Source organism: Mobula birostris, chromosome 10 (genome assembly GCF_030028105.1).
Source record: "Mobula birostris isolate sMobBir1 chromosome 10, sMobBir1.hap1, whole genome shotgun sequence".
Classification (NCBI taxonomy): domain Eukaryota; kingdom Metazoa; phylum Chordata; class Chondrichthyes; order Myliobatiformes; family Myliobatidae; genus Mobula; species Mobula birostris.
This window is the reverse complement of record NC_092379.1, coordinates 1,113,518-1,134,643: the sequence shown is the minus strand read 5'-3', so window position 1 is coordinate 1,134,643 and position 21,126 is coordinate 1,113,518. Positions and strand designations below refer to the sequence as shown.

Sequence of the window (21,126 nt, the reverse complement as noted above, 5' to 3'; positions counted from 1 at the left end):
AGAAACAGAGAAAATTCTACAGGGTTCACAAACTTTCTAGCACCACCATATATTAGTTCAGTTCAGTTCATGTCTGTATTATACAACTGATTCACTGCTGATATTCAGATGTTAACAGCACGGGCATGATGACTGATTACATAGACAAGGATTTTCATGTAGAATAGAAAACATTAAATGGAAAAAGAACCAAGCAGTCCATTCCAAGGACCAGAGATAATCTTGCACTGCTTTACTGCTTTTTCTTGTTCTTTAACCTACAGTGGATTCACTAAAATACTTCCCTAGACAAGAAAGGGAAAGTGACTAAATAACTTCTTTGCCATAACTATCATATAAAATAGTCCATTACTGAAAGATAAAACAAGGGGATTGGAATGCAATAGCAAGCAAAATACAAGGGGAAATTTCCTCACTCCGTCATTATGTTTTGTCTCATGGGGGGGGGCATAAAAACTCAAGTGTCACAGGAACTCACAGGAACAAGATCAACATGATGTAACTGAGTTGAACTGTAATTTCTTTCTGCAGATGTTTGTAAATCTTGGGAATTCTTTGACAATTATAATTGCTCATTGACTATTGAGATGAACCAGACTTTTGGATACTAGAGGTCTCAAAATGTCAATGGGGATCAAGTGGCAGAATGGATTTAAAGACATTAGCCATCAACGTACTGAAAAGCACAGATTCCAGCATCTATATGGCCAATAATTTTTTTAATAGGATGATCAACTTATGAAGCATTAACAAAAAACCTGACACATTAGTTTTCCATTAAGTGTGAAAAATAAAATTGAACAGTTCTTGCAGTGAAGTTCAGCTCACTAGATTCTTATCTGCTACCAGGCCAGATGTTGTCACCTGCCCACACCAGTCCTGCAAACATCTCCAATCCCTTCATTTAATTGTACATGCACATTTCAATTTTTACTTGGACTGTCCAATTACTCTAGTTTGTGTCTTGCATGTTTAAACAATTTAATAATGACCAAACTGTTTCTATGCCACAGAATTCATAACTTCAAAACCTTATCTAACAAACCTAAACAATCTATCAACTTGTTTGAAGATAGTGAATTGATACTGTGCCTCAGCTTTCTGTTGAACAGATTTCCCCTTCCTTTTGTGTGAAGAACTTCCTCTGGTTATCACCTTTGAACAGCCAAGCTCCAGCTCTATTTTACTGCATCCTTGTTGACTGAAACCCCTCAAATTTAATGATTTTTGAACCCTCAAAGCTTAAAAAAAATTAATTTCTGCAACCTGTCCTTTTTTGTTTTGGATTATTGTTGTCACATGTACCAAGATACAGTGAAAAGCTTGTTTTGGATACTGTTCATACAGATCAAAGCAGTAGATAGTGCACCTTGGTAGAACAAAGAAAACAAGTACAATGCAGAATAAAGTGTCAGGGAGGAGTCTCAAATTCTCTTCTAATTGTGCCATGGATTCCTCACATTCAACTAACCTCATGCTGGTCAGGTCCAAGTGATAAACAACACTCAGTGGCCACTTTATTATGTACTCTTGCTCATTTATGCAAATACTTAATCAGACAATCATGTAGCAGCAACACAATGCAGAAAAGCTTGCAGATATGGTCAAGAGGTTCAGCTGTTGTTCAGACCAAACAATAGAATGAGGGAGAAATCTGATTTTGACCATGGAATGACTGCTGGTTACAGAAAGGGTAGTTTGAGTATCTCAGAAACTACTGTATTGATTTCCTGGGATTTTCACACACAGTCTCTAAATTTACAAAGAATGATACACACACACACACACACACAAAAAAAACACAAAACATCTGGTGAGCAGCAGTTCTGAGGGCAAAAGTGGCTGCTCATTTAGCTCAGCACTTAATACATCATTCCCACAATCCTGATTGAAAAGTTACAAAACCTGTGTGGATTGGTGATAATATCTCCTCCTCTCTGATAATCAACACTGGTGCAAGTCAAGGATGTGTGCTTAGCCCACTGCTTTACTCTCTCTATACCCATGAATGTGTGGCTAGGCATAGCTCAAATACTATCTATAAATTTGCTAATGATACAGCCATTGTTGGTAGAATCTCAGATGGTGATGAGAGGGCGTACAGGAGTGAGATATGCCAACTAGTGGAGCGGTGCTGCAGCAACAATCTGGTACTCAACGTCAGTAAGACGAAAGAGCTGATTGTGGACTTCTAGAAGGGTAAGATGAAGAAACACATACCAATCCTTATAGAGGGATCAGAAGTGGAGAGAGTGAGCAGTCTCAAGTTCCTGCATGTCAAGATCTCTGAGGATCTAACCTGGTCCTGACATATCGATGGAGTTATAAAGAAGGCAAGACAGCGGCTGTACGTTATTAGGAGTTTGAAGAGATTTGATATGTCAAAATCTATAGGTGTGCCGTGGAGAGCATTCTGACAGCCTGCACCACTGTCTGGTTGGGGGGGGGGGGGAGCGGGTTGGTGGGGCTACTGCTGAGAACCAAAAGAAGCTGCAAGGGTTATAAATTTAGTCGGCTCCATCTTAGGTACTAGCCTACAACGTACCCAAGACATCTTCAGGGAGTGGTGTCTCAGAAAGGCAGCGTCCATTATTAAGAACCTCCAGCACCCAGGGCATGCCCTTTTCTCACTTTCTTACCATCAGCTAGGAGGTACAGAAGCCTGAAGGCACACACTCAGCGATTCAGGAACAGCTTCTTCCCCTCTGCCATTTGATTCCTAAATGGACATTGAATCCTTGAACACTACCTCACCTTTTTTTAAAAAATATGTATTTGTTTTTTTGCACGATTTTTAATCTATTCAATATACGTATACTGTAATTGATTTACTTATTTTTTTATTTTATTTTTTTAATTTTAGTTTTTTTCTACATTATGTGTTGCATTGAACTGCTGTTGCTAAGTTAACAAATTTCACATCACATGCTGGTGATAATAAATCTGATTCTGATTCTTAATGAGAGCTGTCAGAGAAGAATAGCCAGACTGGTTCAAGCTGACAGAATAACCACACATTACAACAGTGATGTGCAGAACAGTACCTCTGAATGCACAACACATGGAATCTTGAATTGAATTGGAACCTTGAACAGCAACAGAACACTATAAGATTATAAGATATAGGAACAGAGGCCATTTGGCCCAGAGTCTGCTCCACCATTTCATCATGGCTCATCAGTTCCCTCTCAGCCCCAACCTCCTCCCTTCTCCCCATATTCCTTCGCGCCCTGACTAATCATAAATTTATCAACCTCTGCCTTAAATATACACAAAGACTTGGCCTTCACAGCTGCCTGTGGCAAAGAATTCCACAAATTCACCACTGTCTGGCCAAGAAATTTCTCCTCAACTCCAGTCTAAAAAGACACCCCTCTATTCTAAGGCTACATCCTTTGGTCTTATAGATCATCCCACCAAAGGAAACATCCTCTCCACATTCATTCTGTCTAGGCCTTTAAACATTTGGTAGGTTTCAATGAGATCTCCCCTCCCCCTTTCTAAATTCCAGTGAATACAGGCCCAAATACTCATTTGATAAGCCTTCCAATCCTGGAATAATGTTCATGAACCTTCTTTGAACTCTCTCCAAAGTCAGCACATTGTTTCTTAGACAAGGGGCCGAAAACTACTCACTATACCCCAAGTGAGGCCTCACAGTGGCTTATAATGGCTGAACATTACATACTTGCTTTTATAATCTAGTCCTCTGGAAATGAATACTAATATTGCATTTGCTTTCCTCATAACCAACTCAATCTGCAAATGAACAGTTAGGGAATCTTACATGAGGACTCCCAAGCCCTTTTGCACCTTAGATTTTTGAACTTTCTCACCATTTAGAAAATTTCTAGCAAAGTACATGACCACAAACATGCACACAGTGGCCACTTTATAGGTACAGGAGGTACCTAATAAAGTGGCCAACTGTGTAAAAGTGATACCTTCACTAATAAGGCAGCATGAATGCTAATGAACACACTTATGCAAATATATAAGACAGACTTTAAAGGGTCAAATGTATTCATTGAGTCAGTTTTAACATGTTATATTCAGAGATGTTTTGAGTCTTCAACTGTGCTTTAAAAAGGTACCATACAACTTTAAATTAGTGTAATGAAAGAAAAGGATGGAAAGTATTCAGATGTAGATAGTTTACCATAAGCTTTTACTTACTAGTCAGTCTATCGGTAGTAGTGCCACTCTGGGACTTTTCAGGTGACGATACAATCTTTTCTAAATCCATTACAACATGGACTGGCGAACTGATCTGTTTGACAGGTGGTGGGTTGGAACCATTCTTGGAAGCCTAAAGCACAATATAGAAATCACAGACAAAAACTTCACAAATTTTGTGCAAAGACATTAATTTTCTTCCATACTGCAGACATTACAAACATAGAAGCGAAAAACTTCTCCACAGTTGGGGAACAGGTTCCAAATGTGCTATGGATGAACTGCTGAATATGCAAAATAAACACAATGAATTCCAGTTAATTGGGATACATCAGGATCAGTACATTTTGGCCCAGTTAGCCAAACTTTCATAGAAATAGATAAAAAGGTATATAAAAATGGCAAACTAACTAACAATTTATTTAAATTACATAAGAAAAAAAAAGAACACTACCAACGCTACTATAAAACTGTAAACACGAGGAAGTCTGCAGATGGTGGAAATCCAAAGCAACACACACAAAATGCTGGAGCAACTCAGCAGATCTGGCAGCGTCTATGCAAACGACTAAACAGTTGATGTTTCGGGCCAAGACCCTTCTTCAGGACTGCATTAGTTCCTAATAGTTATCAACAGAGGAATATATCCACATCACACCTTTTGACTGAATAAACAAAATCAGCAGACACCTAGTGTAGATAATGGACTGCTTCACACAATACTATCAACAATGGCATCTTCCAAATCTTCACCTTCATTGTAACATTCATTGGTTGTTTGTCCACCCTGCGGTGTGAGATCTTTCAATGACTCTGTTTGGGTTCTTGGATTTATTGAGAACACCCACAAGAAAACAAATCGCAGAGTTTTATATGTGACGTACATGTACTTTGATAATATATTTACTTTGAAAGTTCGAAGTTCAGTACCTTCAAGGTATGTCAATACTTTCCTAGTATAACTTGAAGTACTGAAATCATTTCATTTTCATTCTCAGCAGTTTCTGGCACCTCCAAGCCCGAATGATTGAACTGAGGTGAGCAAATCAGTTCTGAATTGTCTTACTCGGCAAGACACACAAAATGCTCCACTTGGGTGCTGTCTAAGTTGCATGCCATCTTGGACAATGTCTCCCATCCACTACATAATGTACTGGGTGGGCACAGGAGTACATTCAGCCAGAGACTCATTCCACCGAGATGCAACACAGAGCGTCATAGGAAGTCATTCCTGCCTGTGGCCATCAAACTTTACAACTCCTCCCTTGGAGGGTCAGACACCCTGAGCCAATAGGCTGATCCTGGACTTATTTTATAATTTCCTGGCATAATTTACATATTTACATATTGCTATTTAATTATTTATGGTTTTATTACTATTTAATTATTATGGTGTAACTGTAACCAAAACCAATTTCCCCCGGGATCAATAAAGTATGACTATGACTATGCTTGAGGCACTTAGTAGGCCAGGCAGCATCTAGGAAGAGTACAGTCAACATTTCAGGCCGAAACCCTTCAGCAGAACTTGTTTGTGAATTGTCTTACTGCTCATTTCTCACCAACTACCAGTGACAAAAATCATTGTTTTGAACACAAACACATGCAATTGACACAATTTAAAAACTGTTCACTCTAATTACATTGCAGTCTGTCATCCATGCAAGTGCACGCGACTGCTACTAGTTAGAAACTGTACAGCAAGTCTCCTGCCCCAATTAAGCAGCATAGTGTCCCAAAATAAATGAAGAAATCCTGACTATTTTCTCAGTTAGTTTTTTGTTCTTTAAGAGATGCTCCAAATAGGCAGCTGCCCTGACTAACTGACGGCTCAATTAACCAGTATCTGCCGTATTCATCTGAACAACACTAATCAGTGAAGAAGCAGATGATTTAAGAGAACAATTCCTCATTTCCCCACCATACCCAATTGCACAGCCCACCCACCCCACTCCCTGTCCCTGCTATCTTGCCATCAATGAAACTTTCTTATAGCACACACATTTGTACTCAAGTCAGGTCATCAAAATTGAAGTTTCCTCAAGATCAGCACTGAATTATTCTGCGACAAGTCCAAACCTAATCACTCCACTGTTGAATGAAGATGTCATGTTATACCTTGGAACTACAATACACACTCAGCAGCCACATTATTGGGTCCACCTGTTCTTTAATGCAGATATTTAACCATCCAATCATGTGGCAGCAACTCAATACACAAATGCATATGCACATATGGTCAAGAGGTTCAGCTGTTGTTCAGACCAAACATCAAAATGGAGAACAAATGTGATTTAAGTGACTTTGACTGTGGAATGATTGCTGGAACCAGACAGGGTGGTTTGAGCATCTCAGAAAACTGTTGATCTCCTGGGATTTTCACATATGACAGTCTCTAGAGAATTGTGTGAAAAAAATTAAACATCCTGCAGTTCTGTGGACAAGAATGTCTTGTTAATAAGAGGTCAGAGGAGGAAAGATTGTGCCAGTGAACCACAGCAGCATTCTGCAGGCTATGTACGATACTTCTAAATATATCTCCTTTGAATTCCTGTCACTGCAATCTGCAGCATGTAATTTTCCTTTAAGCAATGCACTTTTAAATTCCCTTAATAAACTACAGATTTCACGATCTTCTGAAGGACTTGGCAGACTTAACTCTCAAGAAAGCAGGTACAGCACTTTTAAGTGAACAAAGCGAAGCAGTGTGGGGGATGCTCCAAGCCAGGCTGAAACAGAGGAATGAGACCCACCTCTACCCAGCATCTTGTTAGCAAATGTGCATCTGCAGGAGAACAAAATTGAAGACCCGAGGGCAAGATTGCTGTTATAGAGGGAAATGAGAGATTGTTATGATCTGTGAGTAATCATGACATGGCTTACTCCCAGCAAGCCAGAAATGACGATCAGTCTTTAAGGCTTGTCGATTCACATGATGGATTGAACTGCTATATTCGGAAAAGGAAAAAGCAGGAGGTATTTGTTTCACAATAAACTCTTGGCTGTGTTCTGATATGGAGGTTTTGTCAAACCCATGTTCTCCTGACCTTGAACAGCTAATGGTCAAATGACATCCATTCTATTTACCTAGGGAGTTCTCTTCCATAATCCTGACCACAGTTTACAAACTACCTGCAGCCGACTTTAATCAAATGCATGTCAACATCTCCAGACAAGAAACAGTTCATCCCCATGCATTTCAAATCATAGATGGGGACTTTAACCAAGCTTGTTTGAAGAAATCCTTGCCTAATCACCATCAGCATAACCTGTAGCGCCAGAGGACCCAGCATTCTAGGCCACTGTCGTAAGAAATGCCTACCGTTCCATGCCCAGGCCACATTTCAGTAAATCTGATCACTTGGCTATCCTTCTCCTACCTGCATACAAGCAAGATTAAAGAGCAAAGGTCCAGAAATTTGGACAACTGAGGTGGTCGCAGGAGGCAGAAGGGTGGCTGAGAGATTGCTTTGGGTTGGTGGACTGGACCGTGTTCAAGGACTTACCTATGGATCTGAATGAATACACCATGGTTTTCACAGACTTTATTAAAACAGTTATAGAATAGTGTATCCCAAAATCATTCAGTCTTCCCAAACCAGATGTCCTGGAAGAACCATGAGATCCGCAATCTGCTGAGGGCAAGGTCAGATTCATGTCTGGTAACCAAGAAAGTTATAAGAGGTCCAGGTACAATCTCCAGAAAGCCATTTCATGGGCCAAGTGGCGATGCTGGACTAAACTTGAATCAACAAAGGATGCTCGACAGTTGTAGTAGGGCTTGAATGCTGTTATCTCTTAAAAACAAAATCAAGCGACATGGATGACAACAGGGTTTCACTTCCAGATGAGCTGAAGAATTTCTGTGCTCGCTTTGACTGTCAAAACATGGAGGAACGATCACCAACTCCCACAGCCCACAATGATCCTGTGATTTCAGTCTCCCAGGCCTGATATGCCAGTAGCCTTCAGGAGGGCGAACCCAGGACAAGCATCCGGCCCAGAAAGGATACCTGGCAGAGTGCTTAAGACCCGTGCTGATCAACTGGCTGGAGTGTTCACTGAGATTTTTTAACTACTCACTTTGGCAGTCTGAGGTACTCACCTGCTTCAACAATACTTCACTTACACTGGTGCTTAAAGAATGTGGTAACCTGCCTCGATGACTATTGTCCAGTAGCACTTACATCCACAGTGGAGAGGTGTTTTGAGAGGTTGGTGATGAAACATCAACCTTTGCCTGAAAAGCCACTTGGATCCGCTCAAATTTGCCTATCACAGCAACAGGTCCACAGCAGATGTCATCTCATTGCCTCTTCACTCAACCCAAATATCTGGACACCAAAGATGCAGACATCAGGATGCTTATCAACTACAGCTTGGCATACAGTACCATCATCCCTTCAAAACTAATCGATAAGCTTCAAGATCTTGGCCTTAACAGCTCCTTGTGCAATTGAGTCCTCAGTGTCCTCACTTGTAAACCCCCGTCAGTAGCATTGGCAATAGCATCTCCTCCACAACCTCCATCAGCACTGATGCACCAAAAGCCAGTAGAGTGGTAATTAGATCCCCACTCTACTCGCTTTATACTTGTGAATGTGAGGCTAAGCACAGCTCCAATACCATATTCAGGTTTGTTGATATTACCACTGTCATAGGTCATATCAAAAAGTGGAGTCAAAGCAGCAGATAGGAGGGAGGGTGCAAATCTGGCTGAGTGGTGCCACAGCAACAATCTTTTACTTAATGTCAGCAAGACCAAGGAGTTGATTACCAACTTCAGGAAGAGGAAATCAGAGGTCCATGAGCTAGTACTCATCGAAGGCTCTGAGGAGGAGAGGGTCAGCAACTTTAAATTCCTCAGAGTTATCATTTCGAAGTGCAATTATGAAGAAAGTACAGCAATGCCTCTACTTCCTGAGTAGTTTGCAAAGATTCTGCACAACACCTAAAACTTTGACAAACTTCTATAGATGTGCAGTGGGGAGTTTATTGACTGGCTGCATCACAGACTGGTATGGAAACACCAACGCCCTTGAATGGAAGATCCTACAAAGAGAAGTGGATACGGTCCAGTCCATCAGAGGTAAAGCCCTCCACACCACTGAGCACATCTGCATGAAACACTGTTGTAGAAAAGCTGTATCCATCATCAGCATCCCCCATCAACCAAGACACGCTCTCTTCTTGCTGCTGCCATCAAGAAGGCGGTAAAGGAGCCTCAGGACTCCCACCACCAGGTTCAGGAAGTTATTACACTTCAACCATCAAGCCCTTGAACCAAAGGAGACAACTCCACACACCTCACTGAACTGTTCGCACACCTATGGACTCACTTGCAAGGACTCTTCATCTCATGTTCTTCATATTTATTGCTTATTTATTTATTATTATTATTATTATTTATTTTTGAGTTTGTTGTCCCTTGCATACTGGTTGAACACCCAAGTTGGCATGGTCTTTCATTGATTTATTATTATTTATTATGAATTTACTGAGTACACCCACAAGAAAATGAATATCAGCATGTATATTATTTGATAACAAATTTACTTTTGAACTTTGAGAATGGCTAGACTGGTTCAATCTGACAGGAAGGCAACAGTAACTCAAATAACCACATGTTACAATAGTGATGTGCAGAAGAGCATCTGAACACACATCAAACCTTGAGGTGGCAGACCATGAGGTATCTATTAAAATGGCCTCTGAGCATAGTTGGCTAGGCAATAATACTCAGAGCGAAATGCTATAATTCCTAATCTGCACCAGCTTGAATCGCATCCACTGATGAAAGTCACACAACATCTAAAACACTCAGCAATCCTAACTTTGTTAATATAACAAATGTTGTGCCTCAAGAGAATCTAACACTGGGAACAATCTCCTACTTAAATAACTTCGGAGTCATGACATCTTAAATTTTAACTCAGGTTGGAACACCGCACTCTTTTAGACAGCATCGTAAATGACAGAGATCCCACTGATCTCTGTCAGGAAGGAATGTATAAAAACCGAAGCTCTTACCTTGGATATTAAATGACTCAGTTTTGCTTTAAAAGCAGAGTTGCCAACCACGGCTTCGATCACCATGGTTTGCATCATTGGCTTGTCAAAGACGCCCTCAGAGTCAGAGAAATTCTGGATGGTTGCTCTTAAATCGACACACTTTTTAGGGGAAAACAGCGAAGTGCCTTCTCTTTTCTCCAAATGGATTTCATACTTGTCTAGCCGCTGTGTACAGGGAAGTCTATTAGCCATAGCACACTCTGCAATCAGCTTAATAATTTTAACACGACTCTCATTCCATGAACAGTAGGATATTATTTCAATAGTTTTAGAGTCAGACGATCTGTTTGTTGTCGCTGGTAGCTGCTTACATCTTTCTTCTAGCTCTTCACCATTTTTATAATCTATTGAAGAGGAAAAAATGCTTATAAAAATGGAAAAAATATTTAGCAGTTGGTGAGGGGTGTATTATAGCAATAAAAGTAACATTAACTGAATTAAAATTTTATATTGGCTCCTTATCTATGCCAAAATACTTTACAGTGTTAAAACAAAAATGGCAGAAATAACCACCAGCCCTTCAGTGAGGTGGTGGATTAGTCATGAACTGCTACCTTCATTCAGTAGCGTCAATAGACGGAAAACAAAGCAGAAGGAAGCCTCAAAGGAGGTAGAAGTTTTCCGAATTGGTGAGGAAAGCATGCATGGAATGAGTGAGCTAGTATAAAGAAGATGAACATAAAAAAAAATTGCCATCGGTCAGAACAGCTCAAGAGCATTGACATCAAAGCAATAACCTTTCACCCTCTTGTCAGTAAAAGATTAGTGATTGGGACATGCTTAGATTTAAAGAAACTCAGTCACATAAATATTATAGATATTTAATGTACAGGTCTCGCCAGGTTATAAATGCTTGACTTGTTAGCAGCACCTCCCAAACTCCCCCGAACTATCAGGAGCTTGGTCAAGCTGAGCAGTGCTGCAAGAACTGAACAAATTCATTATCCCAGTCAGTGGGGCCACTTCTCCCGTGCCTGTTTGCTCTCCTGTCGCAGCTGTTGCTGTTAATTTCCAACTTGTGAACTGTTTGCAGGAAAGAGGTGCTGTTGTAACCTAGAGACGTACTGCATGGCAATCTATAATCCAAAGAAAATTTATCAAAGTACATACATGTCACTATATACTACCTTGAATTCATTTTCTTAGTCATTCACAGTAGAACAGAGAAATACAATATAATTAATGAAAAACTACTGTTTTTCTCTGTTCTACTTTGAAAGCTTGCAAGAAAATGTATCTCAAGGTAGCATTTATTTAGCTAAATTAGCAATGAAGGTATAGCACTGAAGAAGACAATTGATGCAGAGCTTTGCATCAAGTTTAACATCCACACAGAGTAAGACAAGTTGACTAACACTATAAGAGGGAATTAAGATTTTCATGTCTCTGCATATTTTTTTTTAAAAAAACCAAATGAGTCAGAAAGACTGTCTTAATAAAACCTGGCTCTCAAATAGGTTGCTCATGTGCTCAATATGAAGTGCTGTACATCTTGCTTATGAAAATCTAGAGCCCAGATTCATGCTTAATGTCACTATCACAGATGTGATTGAAGGCAGGGAAGGACTTGTAAATCAACATTCTAGACTATAGAAATATTCAGGCATAACAGCAAAGGAAATGGAGGGGAGGATAATACTAAAGCGGCAGTATTGCAATTCAGGATAATCTGCCAAAAGTGGAATTTCCCAGTGGCATTTTAAATCCTATCCCCATTCCTATTCCAACAAGTCAGCACATAGCCTCCTCTTTTGCCGTGACAAGGCCACTCAAGGTAGAGGATCAAAACCCTCCAACCTGATGGTATGAACACTGATTTCTCTTCCAGTAATTGTCTTTCTCTCCTCCTTCCCTCTTCTCTTCACCTCCCCCAGTGCCCCCCTTCCCTTTCTTGCATGGTCAACTCCCCTATCAGATTCCTCCTTTCCCACCAACCTGGGTTCACTCATCTCCTTTTAGCTAGTCCTCCCTCCCCTCCACCATCTACCTTTGTAATCTGGCCCCCTTTCTTTCCAGTCCTGAAGAAGGGTCTCAATCTGAAATGTCATCTGTTTATTTCCCTCCATAGATGCTGCCTAACCTGCTGAGCCCCTCCAACATTTTGTGTGTGTTGCTTTGGATTTCCAGCACCTGCAGAATCTTGTGTTTGCTATTGCAATCAATGAGTTTGTTATTGCAGGAATGAGGAAGGATATTCTAGAAGGTTCCTCAAATGAGGGCCTAAGGTGTGAAATATTGAAACAAAATTAGGATGATGATTTTACCATCCTAATAGCAGAAAATTGACAAGCAGTGATGTACACAGATCACAGAAGTTTAAAAAAAATAGGTTAAAGCTTTTTACTTCCCAGTTATATTAACTAGAACTGCCTTAGTGTGAAAGGTTAAGAGGAAGTTAAATTTTGAAATTAAGAGGAAGCATTTCAGAGTTTTTTTGAGACTATAGAGATAAGTCCAATTATCTATGCAAATTAATATTCCAATATCAAATGATGAGTATTGTTTAGAAGTAAGATTTATCTGAGTAATAGCCAATGCAAATGATGAGCAGGATCCAAATGTGAGATTTTTTAAATCCCTTTATCATTAGTAAGGCTCACCTCCAATTTAGGTATATGAGAATCTTCAACCTTATCAGTCCAAGCTTTCAGCAAATACAAATTCAATTTGTGTGGAAATAAATAGCTTATATTTTTCATGATATAGAGAGATTTTCACTTAAATACTCATTTAAAAGCATTACTAAGATGCTGTATGAGGTCTATGATACCTTCCATTTTGTAGGTCTTCTTTCACCATCTCACCTGAAATGTACACTGCTTCATTATGACTTCCTGAACCACCAGATTTCTTTCCACCTTTAGAACCTGATGCCACACGCACAACCTTAAGGTTCGTAGAACTTGTTTTCAATTTTTTCTAAAATATAAAAACACAGTACACGAATTATAGTTCAGGAGGAAAGATGTGGCCAATGGCTACAGGACAGACTGTAGGTACAATGAGTAGAGAATGCTTAGTGTTGGGTTGGATACCTGTCAGGTGGGCTGACCTGTTAACTCCTGAAAGAGGCTTGTCAAAGCAGCAACCATGTAGGAAAGTGGACAGCATTTCATTCTACTGACATAGGAAGTTATGATGTTTCATTTAAAGGCTAGTTTCTCAAAATCACTAACCAGCTGTCACAGCTGGAGTGATTTCCCCACTCCAAACCCACAGTGAAAAGGCTTTAGGAACAGAGCGGGGGATGGGGGGGGGGGCGTTCTAAAGAGAACATCAAGCACCAGAGAACATCCAAACTCTGATGGTCTTATGGAGCTTTGCTAATGGGACAACAGGGTTTTCCATCACTGTCAGGACTCGTAACTTTCAATGGCAAGGAGTAGTTCTACTTATTTGAAGGAGATAGGCTGTCTGATAACACACATTAATTGAGAAGTCTTAACTTAAATATTGTCCAAATCAAGCTCCAAATGAGCAAATACTAATTCAATAGTAAGGACATGCAAACAGAAAACAATCCCCACTTTAGCCTAATAATGGAAGAGAATTCACTGATGGATAGCTGAAGGTTGAGTAGAGGACTATGATCTGAGGAACTGTACCAATGCCTCAACTACCTTTGTACCAAGCTTGACCTCAGCTAGTGCAGAAAACCCCCAAACCAATTCCCCAAATGTCACGACCACTCAATGTCACATTTTAAACATTGCCTCTGAAGTTTAACTTCTCAATCCATGTTTTAATCAAACCAGCAGGAAGATCTAGGTCCAAGCAGTGCAGGTTAAAACCCAAAATAAGCACTTGAGAGTATCTGTCGCTTGACAGTAGGTTAGAGAATACCTTCTATCATATTGTGTAGGCCAGGTCATTGGCTACATTTAAAGTTGAGGTTGATCAGTTCTTGATTAATAAGGATATCAAGGATACAAGGAGAATGCAAGAGAATGGGATTGAGAGGGATAATAAATCAGCCACGATGGAATGGTGGAGCAGACTTGATGAACCAAATGGTCTCATTCCACCCTTAGATTTTATAGAAAGTTAAGTGACCAGACTGATTTGCCTTGTTTTCTTTCGACTTCCTGCCGTCAGGTAAAGCCCATGAGACCATAAAACATAAGAGCAGAATTAAGCCATTTGCCCATCAAGAATGCTCCACGTTAACATCATGGTGGATTTATTATCCCTCTCAACCCCATTTGACTGCCCTCTCCCCATAACCCATCAACCTCCGCCTTAAATATACCTAATGAGTAGGCCAGCACAGCCATCAGTGACAATGAATTCCACAGAATCATTACCCTTTGGCTAAAGGAATTCCTCATTTCTGTTCTAAATGGAAATCCTTCTATTCTGAGGCTGTGCCCTCTGGATCTAGACTCTCCCACTGGATCTAGACCCAATTTCCCTCGGGATCAATAAAGTATATCTATCTATCTATCTATAGGAAACATCCTCTCCATGTCCACTCTCTCTAAGTTTTTCAATATTCGATAGGTTTCAATGAGATCCTCCCTCATTCTCTAAATTCCAGCAGGTACAGGCCCAGAGTCATCAAATGCTGTTCATACCCTTTCATTCCCAGAATCATTCTCATGAACCTCCTCTGGACCCTTTCCAATGCCTGCATATCTTTTCTTAGATAAGGGGCCCAAAACTGCTCACAATACTCCCAAGTGCATTCTGACCAATGCCTCTCAGCATTACATTTTTGCTTTCATATTCCAGTCCTCTTGAAATGACTGCTATGCCTTCCTCACCATCCACTCTACCTGCAAGTTAACCTTTAGAATCCTGCACAAGGACTCCCAGTCCCTTTACATCTCTATTTTCTAAGCAGATAGAAAATTCAAAAATCAGTTTACATCTTTATTTCTTCTACCAAAGTGCAGGACCGTACACTTCCCGACACGGTGTTCCATCTGCCACTTCTTTGCCCATTCTCCGAACCTGTCAGGTAGTGTTGAAGCTCCCTGCTTCAACACTATCTGCCCCTCGATCTACTTTCGTATGGCCACAATGCAATCAATGCCAGTGTAGCAGTTGTATTAGAACAGCTTAGGCACAGCAGCAGCCAGTTCTGTGGTACAGATCCTATCATTAATTCCAGGATGTTGTCCAAGCCCATAAGTTATACTCTTGCCTGTGACTCAGCATTTAGTTATTTGTTCAAAGATGCAATACAGAACAGGCCTTTCTAAGACAACGAGCTACCTAGCACCCCAACTGTATTTAAGCCTAGCCTAATTACAGCACAACTTTACAAGGACCAATTAACCTACTAAACAGTACGTCTTTGTACTGTGGGTGGAAACTGGAGCACTCAGAGGAAACCCATGTAGTCACGGGGAGAATGTCCAAACGCCTTGCTGGAATTAAACCAAATGGGATTAGTGAAGGATAGCATGAGGGCAAAAGAGCAGATATGATCTGACTGAAGAGTGGAGCAAACATAAGTGGCCAAACTAATTTTGTTTCTAATATACATATAAAAGTAAAGTACAAAATCATATACACACATACACCATTTTATACAAGGCTCAGAACAATACATTTTTCATTTACACATGGAATGCCTCTTTACTAAAGCTACAGAAGAAAGGGCCAGCTTCCCATTCCATACAGTTTAGTCTCCCATGATTGTCTTACAATAAGTAGGCTGCGTACTAATCTAACAACTTTAAAAAGGAAACAAAGTCCCTGTGAAATTACCTTCCTGGAGATCATTAACTCCAGCCAAGGCAAATGCATATCCAAATTAAAAATGATAATGTGATTATCTATGTTGCCAGGGTTATAGTTTATCCTTTTTGCATTGGTGCACGAGAAGATGATCCATCCAATACTGTTAGGAGCGTACTGAAGAAATTTATTTGTTTCTCTAAGCCCCTTTACCTGGTGAACAAGATTCATCAAAAATTACAAAGAAAGTCATGATTAAATTGCTCACCTTTTGTTGGGATGTAGCATGAAATCCAGTCTGGCTACTTTTATTCGATAATCGCGAAGCATTCTTATATTTAGTGGATAGTTTCGACCTTTTAGTCGCAGAATTGCTGTTCTGCTTTCTCCTCCTTGCCTTCCTATTCATGCTGTTGCTTTGAATATCTCTGATAAATATCCCTTTGTTTGTAACGCTGAAGTGTTTCTCCAAGACAGGTGACATATCCAATGGTGAAGATTTAATTTTTGGGGGCACAACAAAGTCAGGTGAATGGATGCTAGTGTTTTGTTGAATATTGCATGGTGAATCGAACAGGTTAGGAGTACCACAACCAATTTCAGGCATATCATAGTCGTACAGTAGAGATTGCTGCTCGATAATCTTTCCTTCTTTCTCTAAATATTCATCCAGCAGATCGCTAACAAATGCTGATCTATTTTTAAGAACTGTAGTGGTGGCACCTATTAAAAGGGAGAACAAATAACTACCAATTTGAGAGAAACAAAGTTACTAAGATATTGCATTATATTCATTCAACTTGCACAAAAATCAACTCATCTGATCAGCAAGCTACAAACTTTTCCCAATTCAAACTTAGCTCAGAGAAAATAAAGGGTAAGTTCACATGCTTTATTTATTTATTTCTGGTTCCTAAGGTTGTCATAGCCGGGGGTGGTAGTGGGGATAAGCTCCCACTACCTATAAAGTGCTCCAAATGGCGTGCGACTCTAACAACCAAGTCGAACTCTCGGCCTTCACATGCAGCTTAGCTACTCGGCCCGGTGAACTGTTTCTACTGACGAGAGGGGGCAAAGGCAGACCACTGGCGCCTCTAAACCAGTTGCTTCAGGTTGTGGGGCACGTCAGCCTTGGATGGCAGCCCACCTAGTGGAAGGAAAACTCTGATTTTAAACCTCCACTGCCGAGCAGCCATACCCACCCATGGGAAACCCAGACCAAGACATCTGGAGCCAGGGTCCCTAAGGCAATTTGATGTTGTTTACAACTTCACTCCGGTAACCTCTGCGATGACTCTGGTGCCAAGCTGTATCGGCGCTTGCCCTTCCCTTGGACTACATCAGTGATGTGGAGAGAGGGAATCCACTACAGGGGCAACAGCCGATTCTTCAAATCTTCCTACCCACGCTCGCGCCCTGGAGAGTCTGCCAGAAGCGCAAACTCATGATTGCCTGGGATCGACGGCTGCCTGCCATTTATTTAGGGATACAGTGCAGAATAGGCCCTTCTGGGTCAATGAGCCACACTGCCCAGAATCCCTATTTAACGTCAGACTAATCACTGGAGAATTTATAATGACCAATTAACCTAATAACTGGCATGTCTTTGGACTGTGGGGGGAAACTGGAGCACCCAGGGGAGAACGTGCAAACTCTTTCCAGACAGCGCCGGAATTGAACTCCGAAACACTCCAAGTTGTAAAAGCATTGTGCTAACTGCTACACTCCCGCGTCACCCCTATCTTCTAATTGGAATTGTTCCTCTGATCCTTTTTTTAAAAATAAATGCCGGTTTAAATCAAAAGCCCCCTCCTCCTACATCTCTCACTGACATCCAGCAGGGCTCATGTCCACTCAATTCTTATTTAACAAATCATTGACTGCGATTCCCAACCCTGTTTATGCCATGGACCCCCTACTATGAATGAGGAGTCTGTGGACCCCAGGTTGGGAACCCCTGCCATAGAGTCCAAAACCTGATAAGCAGTAATCACACAATTGAAAATAATGAACTGATGACCAATAAAATCCATCATTACTGACTCCAATTTCCTTCTAAGCAACTTTCCAGAACTGATCACAAACGTGGTATCATCTTCAATCCCCAAATGAATTTCAAACCTGACCATAAACTTGCATCATCAATAACATTTAAGTTCACAGCTACACTCTTCACCAGTCTCAACTCATGTACTGTTGAAAATGTCAATCTGTTGCATTGACAATGAACTCCTAGCTAAGCTCTCTATTCTGTCAACTCTAGGCAAGGTAATGAAAAACTCCGCTGTTAACTTGAATCCACCCTCAATCATGCTTTGCTTCTGTGCTCACCAATCTGTAGTCCAGTCAAAGAGACGCTGATCTGATTGATACTGAAGCTGTTGTGGCCGTTCAGGTACTTTACATTGTGGACAACTGACTAGTTGCTGGCCAGTGGTGTAGTGGCATTAGCACTGAACTGCGAGTCAAATGGTCCTGGGCTTGATTCTGGCCGGCTTCTTCCACGCTTTCCATCCCTGCCGGGTTGAGTGTTGAGCAAGCAACTCGGACTCATCAAGAACAGACAAATGCTAAGGAAGTGGCAAAAATGCCGCCCAATGCGCCACATGGTGCAAAAGGGAACAACAGCTCTTGACTAGGACTGATAACCTGGGCCTCAACTAAGGGGGACAGGAGACTCCAGGACATGAACAGGACACCTGAATGGTATGTTGCCTCCCAGATGCCAGCATCAGGGAGTCTCGGATCGTGTCCACAGCATTTCAGATGTATATTGTACACATTTCTCTGACATTAAATGTACCTTTGAAAGCTGAGAGGCAGGACCTCCAGGGTAGTAATTTCTGGATTGCTGTTTGTGCCATTCGCCTTTGAGAGCAGCCCTTGGCAGATTAATGCGTGGCAGAGAAGCTGGTGCAGGGCGTAGGCCTTCAGCTTCTTGGAGCATTAGGATCTCTTCTGGGGGAGGTACGACCCATAGAAAAGTGATGGGTTCCACCTAAACTCAAGGGGGACCGACATTCTTATGGGCAGGTTTGTTAGAGCTGTTGGGGAGGGTTTGAACTGATTTAGCAGTGGGGTGGGAACAAGAGAGAAGGCAGTCAGGATAGGATAGATGGTTAAAAAAAAAGCAAAGATATCATGCAGTCAGACTGTTAGGAAGGGCAGGCAGATGATAGGAGACAATTGCAGCCAGCAGGGTGGGCATCAGTGCATTAGGGATGCAGAGTCAAAAAGGGTAGCAAATACAGTACTAGAATGTTATAGCTCAATGCACAGTATAAGAAATAAGGTGGACGATCTTGTTGCACTTTCACAGATTGTCAGGAAAGATGTGACTATCACCGAATCATGGCTGAAGGATATTGTAGTTGGGAGCTGATTATCCAAGGTTACACGTTGTATCGGAGGGATAGGAAGGTGGGCAGAGAGGGTGGCGTAGCTCTGCTGTCAAGAATGGTATCAAATCAGTAGAAAGATGTGACATCGGATTGGAAGGTGCTGAATCTTTGTGGGTTGAGTTTAGAAACTGCAAGGGTAAAAGAACCCCAATGGTAGTACTATACAGGCCTCCCAACAGCAGCTAGGATGTGAACCAAACATTAGAGCGAAATAGAAAAAGCATGTCAAAAGGGCAACCTCACAAGTCAGGAGAGATTTTAACATGCAGGTCAATTGGGAAAATCAGGTTAGTAATGGATCTCAAGAAAGTGAATAAAAGTGAATTTGTTGAATGCCTATGAGATGGCTTTTTAGAACAGTTTCTCCTTGAGTCTACAAGGGTATCAGCTATACTGGATTGGGTGTTATGTAATGAAGCGGAGGTGATTAGGGAGCTTAAAGTAAAAGTATGGAGGCAGATATCACAATATGTTTTGAGTTCAACTTGAAATTTGATAGGGAGAAAGTAAAGTCTGATGTAGCAGTATTTCAGTAGAGTAAAGTAAATTCGAAGGAGATGCTGGCAGGGATGACAGCAGAGCAGCAATGGCGTGAGTTTCTGGAAACAACAAGGAAGGTGCAGGATGGATGTATTCAAAAAACAAAGAAATATTCAAATGGCAAAATAGCACAACTGTGGTTGACAAGGCAAGTCAAAGCTAATGTAAAAAAAAGACAGGGCATACAACAAAACAAAAATTAGTGGAACAATAGAGGATTGGGAAGCTTTTAATACCCTGGATAGCAACTAAAAAACAATTCAAAGCAAGCTAGCAAAGTGTTTAAAAACTTTTTCAAACAGTAAAATAAAATAGAAAGGAGAATGGATATAGGAACGGTAGAAAATAAGACAGGAGAAATAGTCGAAGCAAGCAGCTGAGAAGGAGTGAAGAAATCGGGTTGAAAGAGTCATTTTTTTTTTAAAATACTGCTCGGGGAGAAGGGTCTGCACTGCGCAGGCGCGTGACGTAGCGCGTCAAGGTTTAAAAAGAGAAATTTTCAACGGTTCTTGTTTCAATCGAAGCAAGCAGCTGAGAAGGAGTGAAGAAATCGGGTTGAAAAAGTCGTTTTTTTTTAAAACACTGCTCAGGGAGAAGGGTCTGCACTGCGCAGGCGTGTGACGTAGCGCGCAAAGGTTTAAAAAGCAGACCACCATATACAGCAGCCGTCGTCAGAGTGGGATGGCTTTGGCTTAAACAGGCTTCGGCGAGAACAGGCAGAGGCCAGGGTAGGTTCTGGTAAGTTTTTTGTTCAGATTCTTTAGAGTAGAGAGAATGCCAGGCAGTATGTTGGAATGCTCCTCTTGCAGGATGTGGGAAGTCAGGGAGCCCTCCGGTGCCCCTGACAACAACACCTGCAAGAAGTGCATCCAGCTGCAGCTCCTGACAAACCGCGTTAGGGAACTGGAGCAGGAGCTGGATGACCTGCGGATCATTCAGGAGAATGAGGAGATTATAGATCGTAGCTACAGGGAGGTAGTTACGCCAAAGGAGCAGAGGACAGGAAATTGGGTCACTGTCAGGCGAGGGAAGAGGAAAGGGCAGGCAGAGCAGGGTTCCCCTGTGGCCATTCCCCTCAGCAGCAAGTATACCGCATTGGATACTGTTGTGGGGGATGACTTACCTGGGACTGAGTCTGGCTCTGCAGTGCAGAAGGGAGGGGGGAGAAAGAGGAGAGCGGTAGTGATAGGGGACTCGATAGTTAGAGGTGCAGATAGTAGGTTCTGTGGTCGTGACAGAGAATCCAGGATGG

General features: G+C 41.3%; 1 protein-coding gene across 5 annotated transcripts in view; it reads right to left on the bottom strand.

Moving 5' to 3' along the window:
• Positions 1–21,126, bottom strand: part of LOC140203750 (uncharacterized) — a 120,203-nt gene that overhangs the window by 65,356 nt on the left and 33,721 nt on the right. For all 5 annotated transcript variants that reach the window (XM_072269794.1, XM_072269795.1, XM_072269798.1 and 2 more), the window contains exons 7-10: positions 16,202–16,656; positions 13,053–13,167; positions 10,207–10,592; positions 4,177–4,309 (exon numbers count right to left, since the gene is read on the bottom strand). In XM_072269794.1, coding sequence (XP_072125895.1) covers positions 4,177–4,309; positions 10,207–10,592; positions 13,053–13,167; positions 16,202–16,656 — 1,089 coding nt within the window. The remainder of the gene's footprint in view (positions 1–4,176; positions 4,310–10,206; positions 10,593–13,052; positions 13,168–16,201; positions 16,657–21,126) is intronic.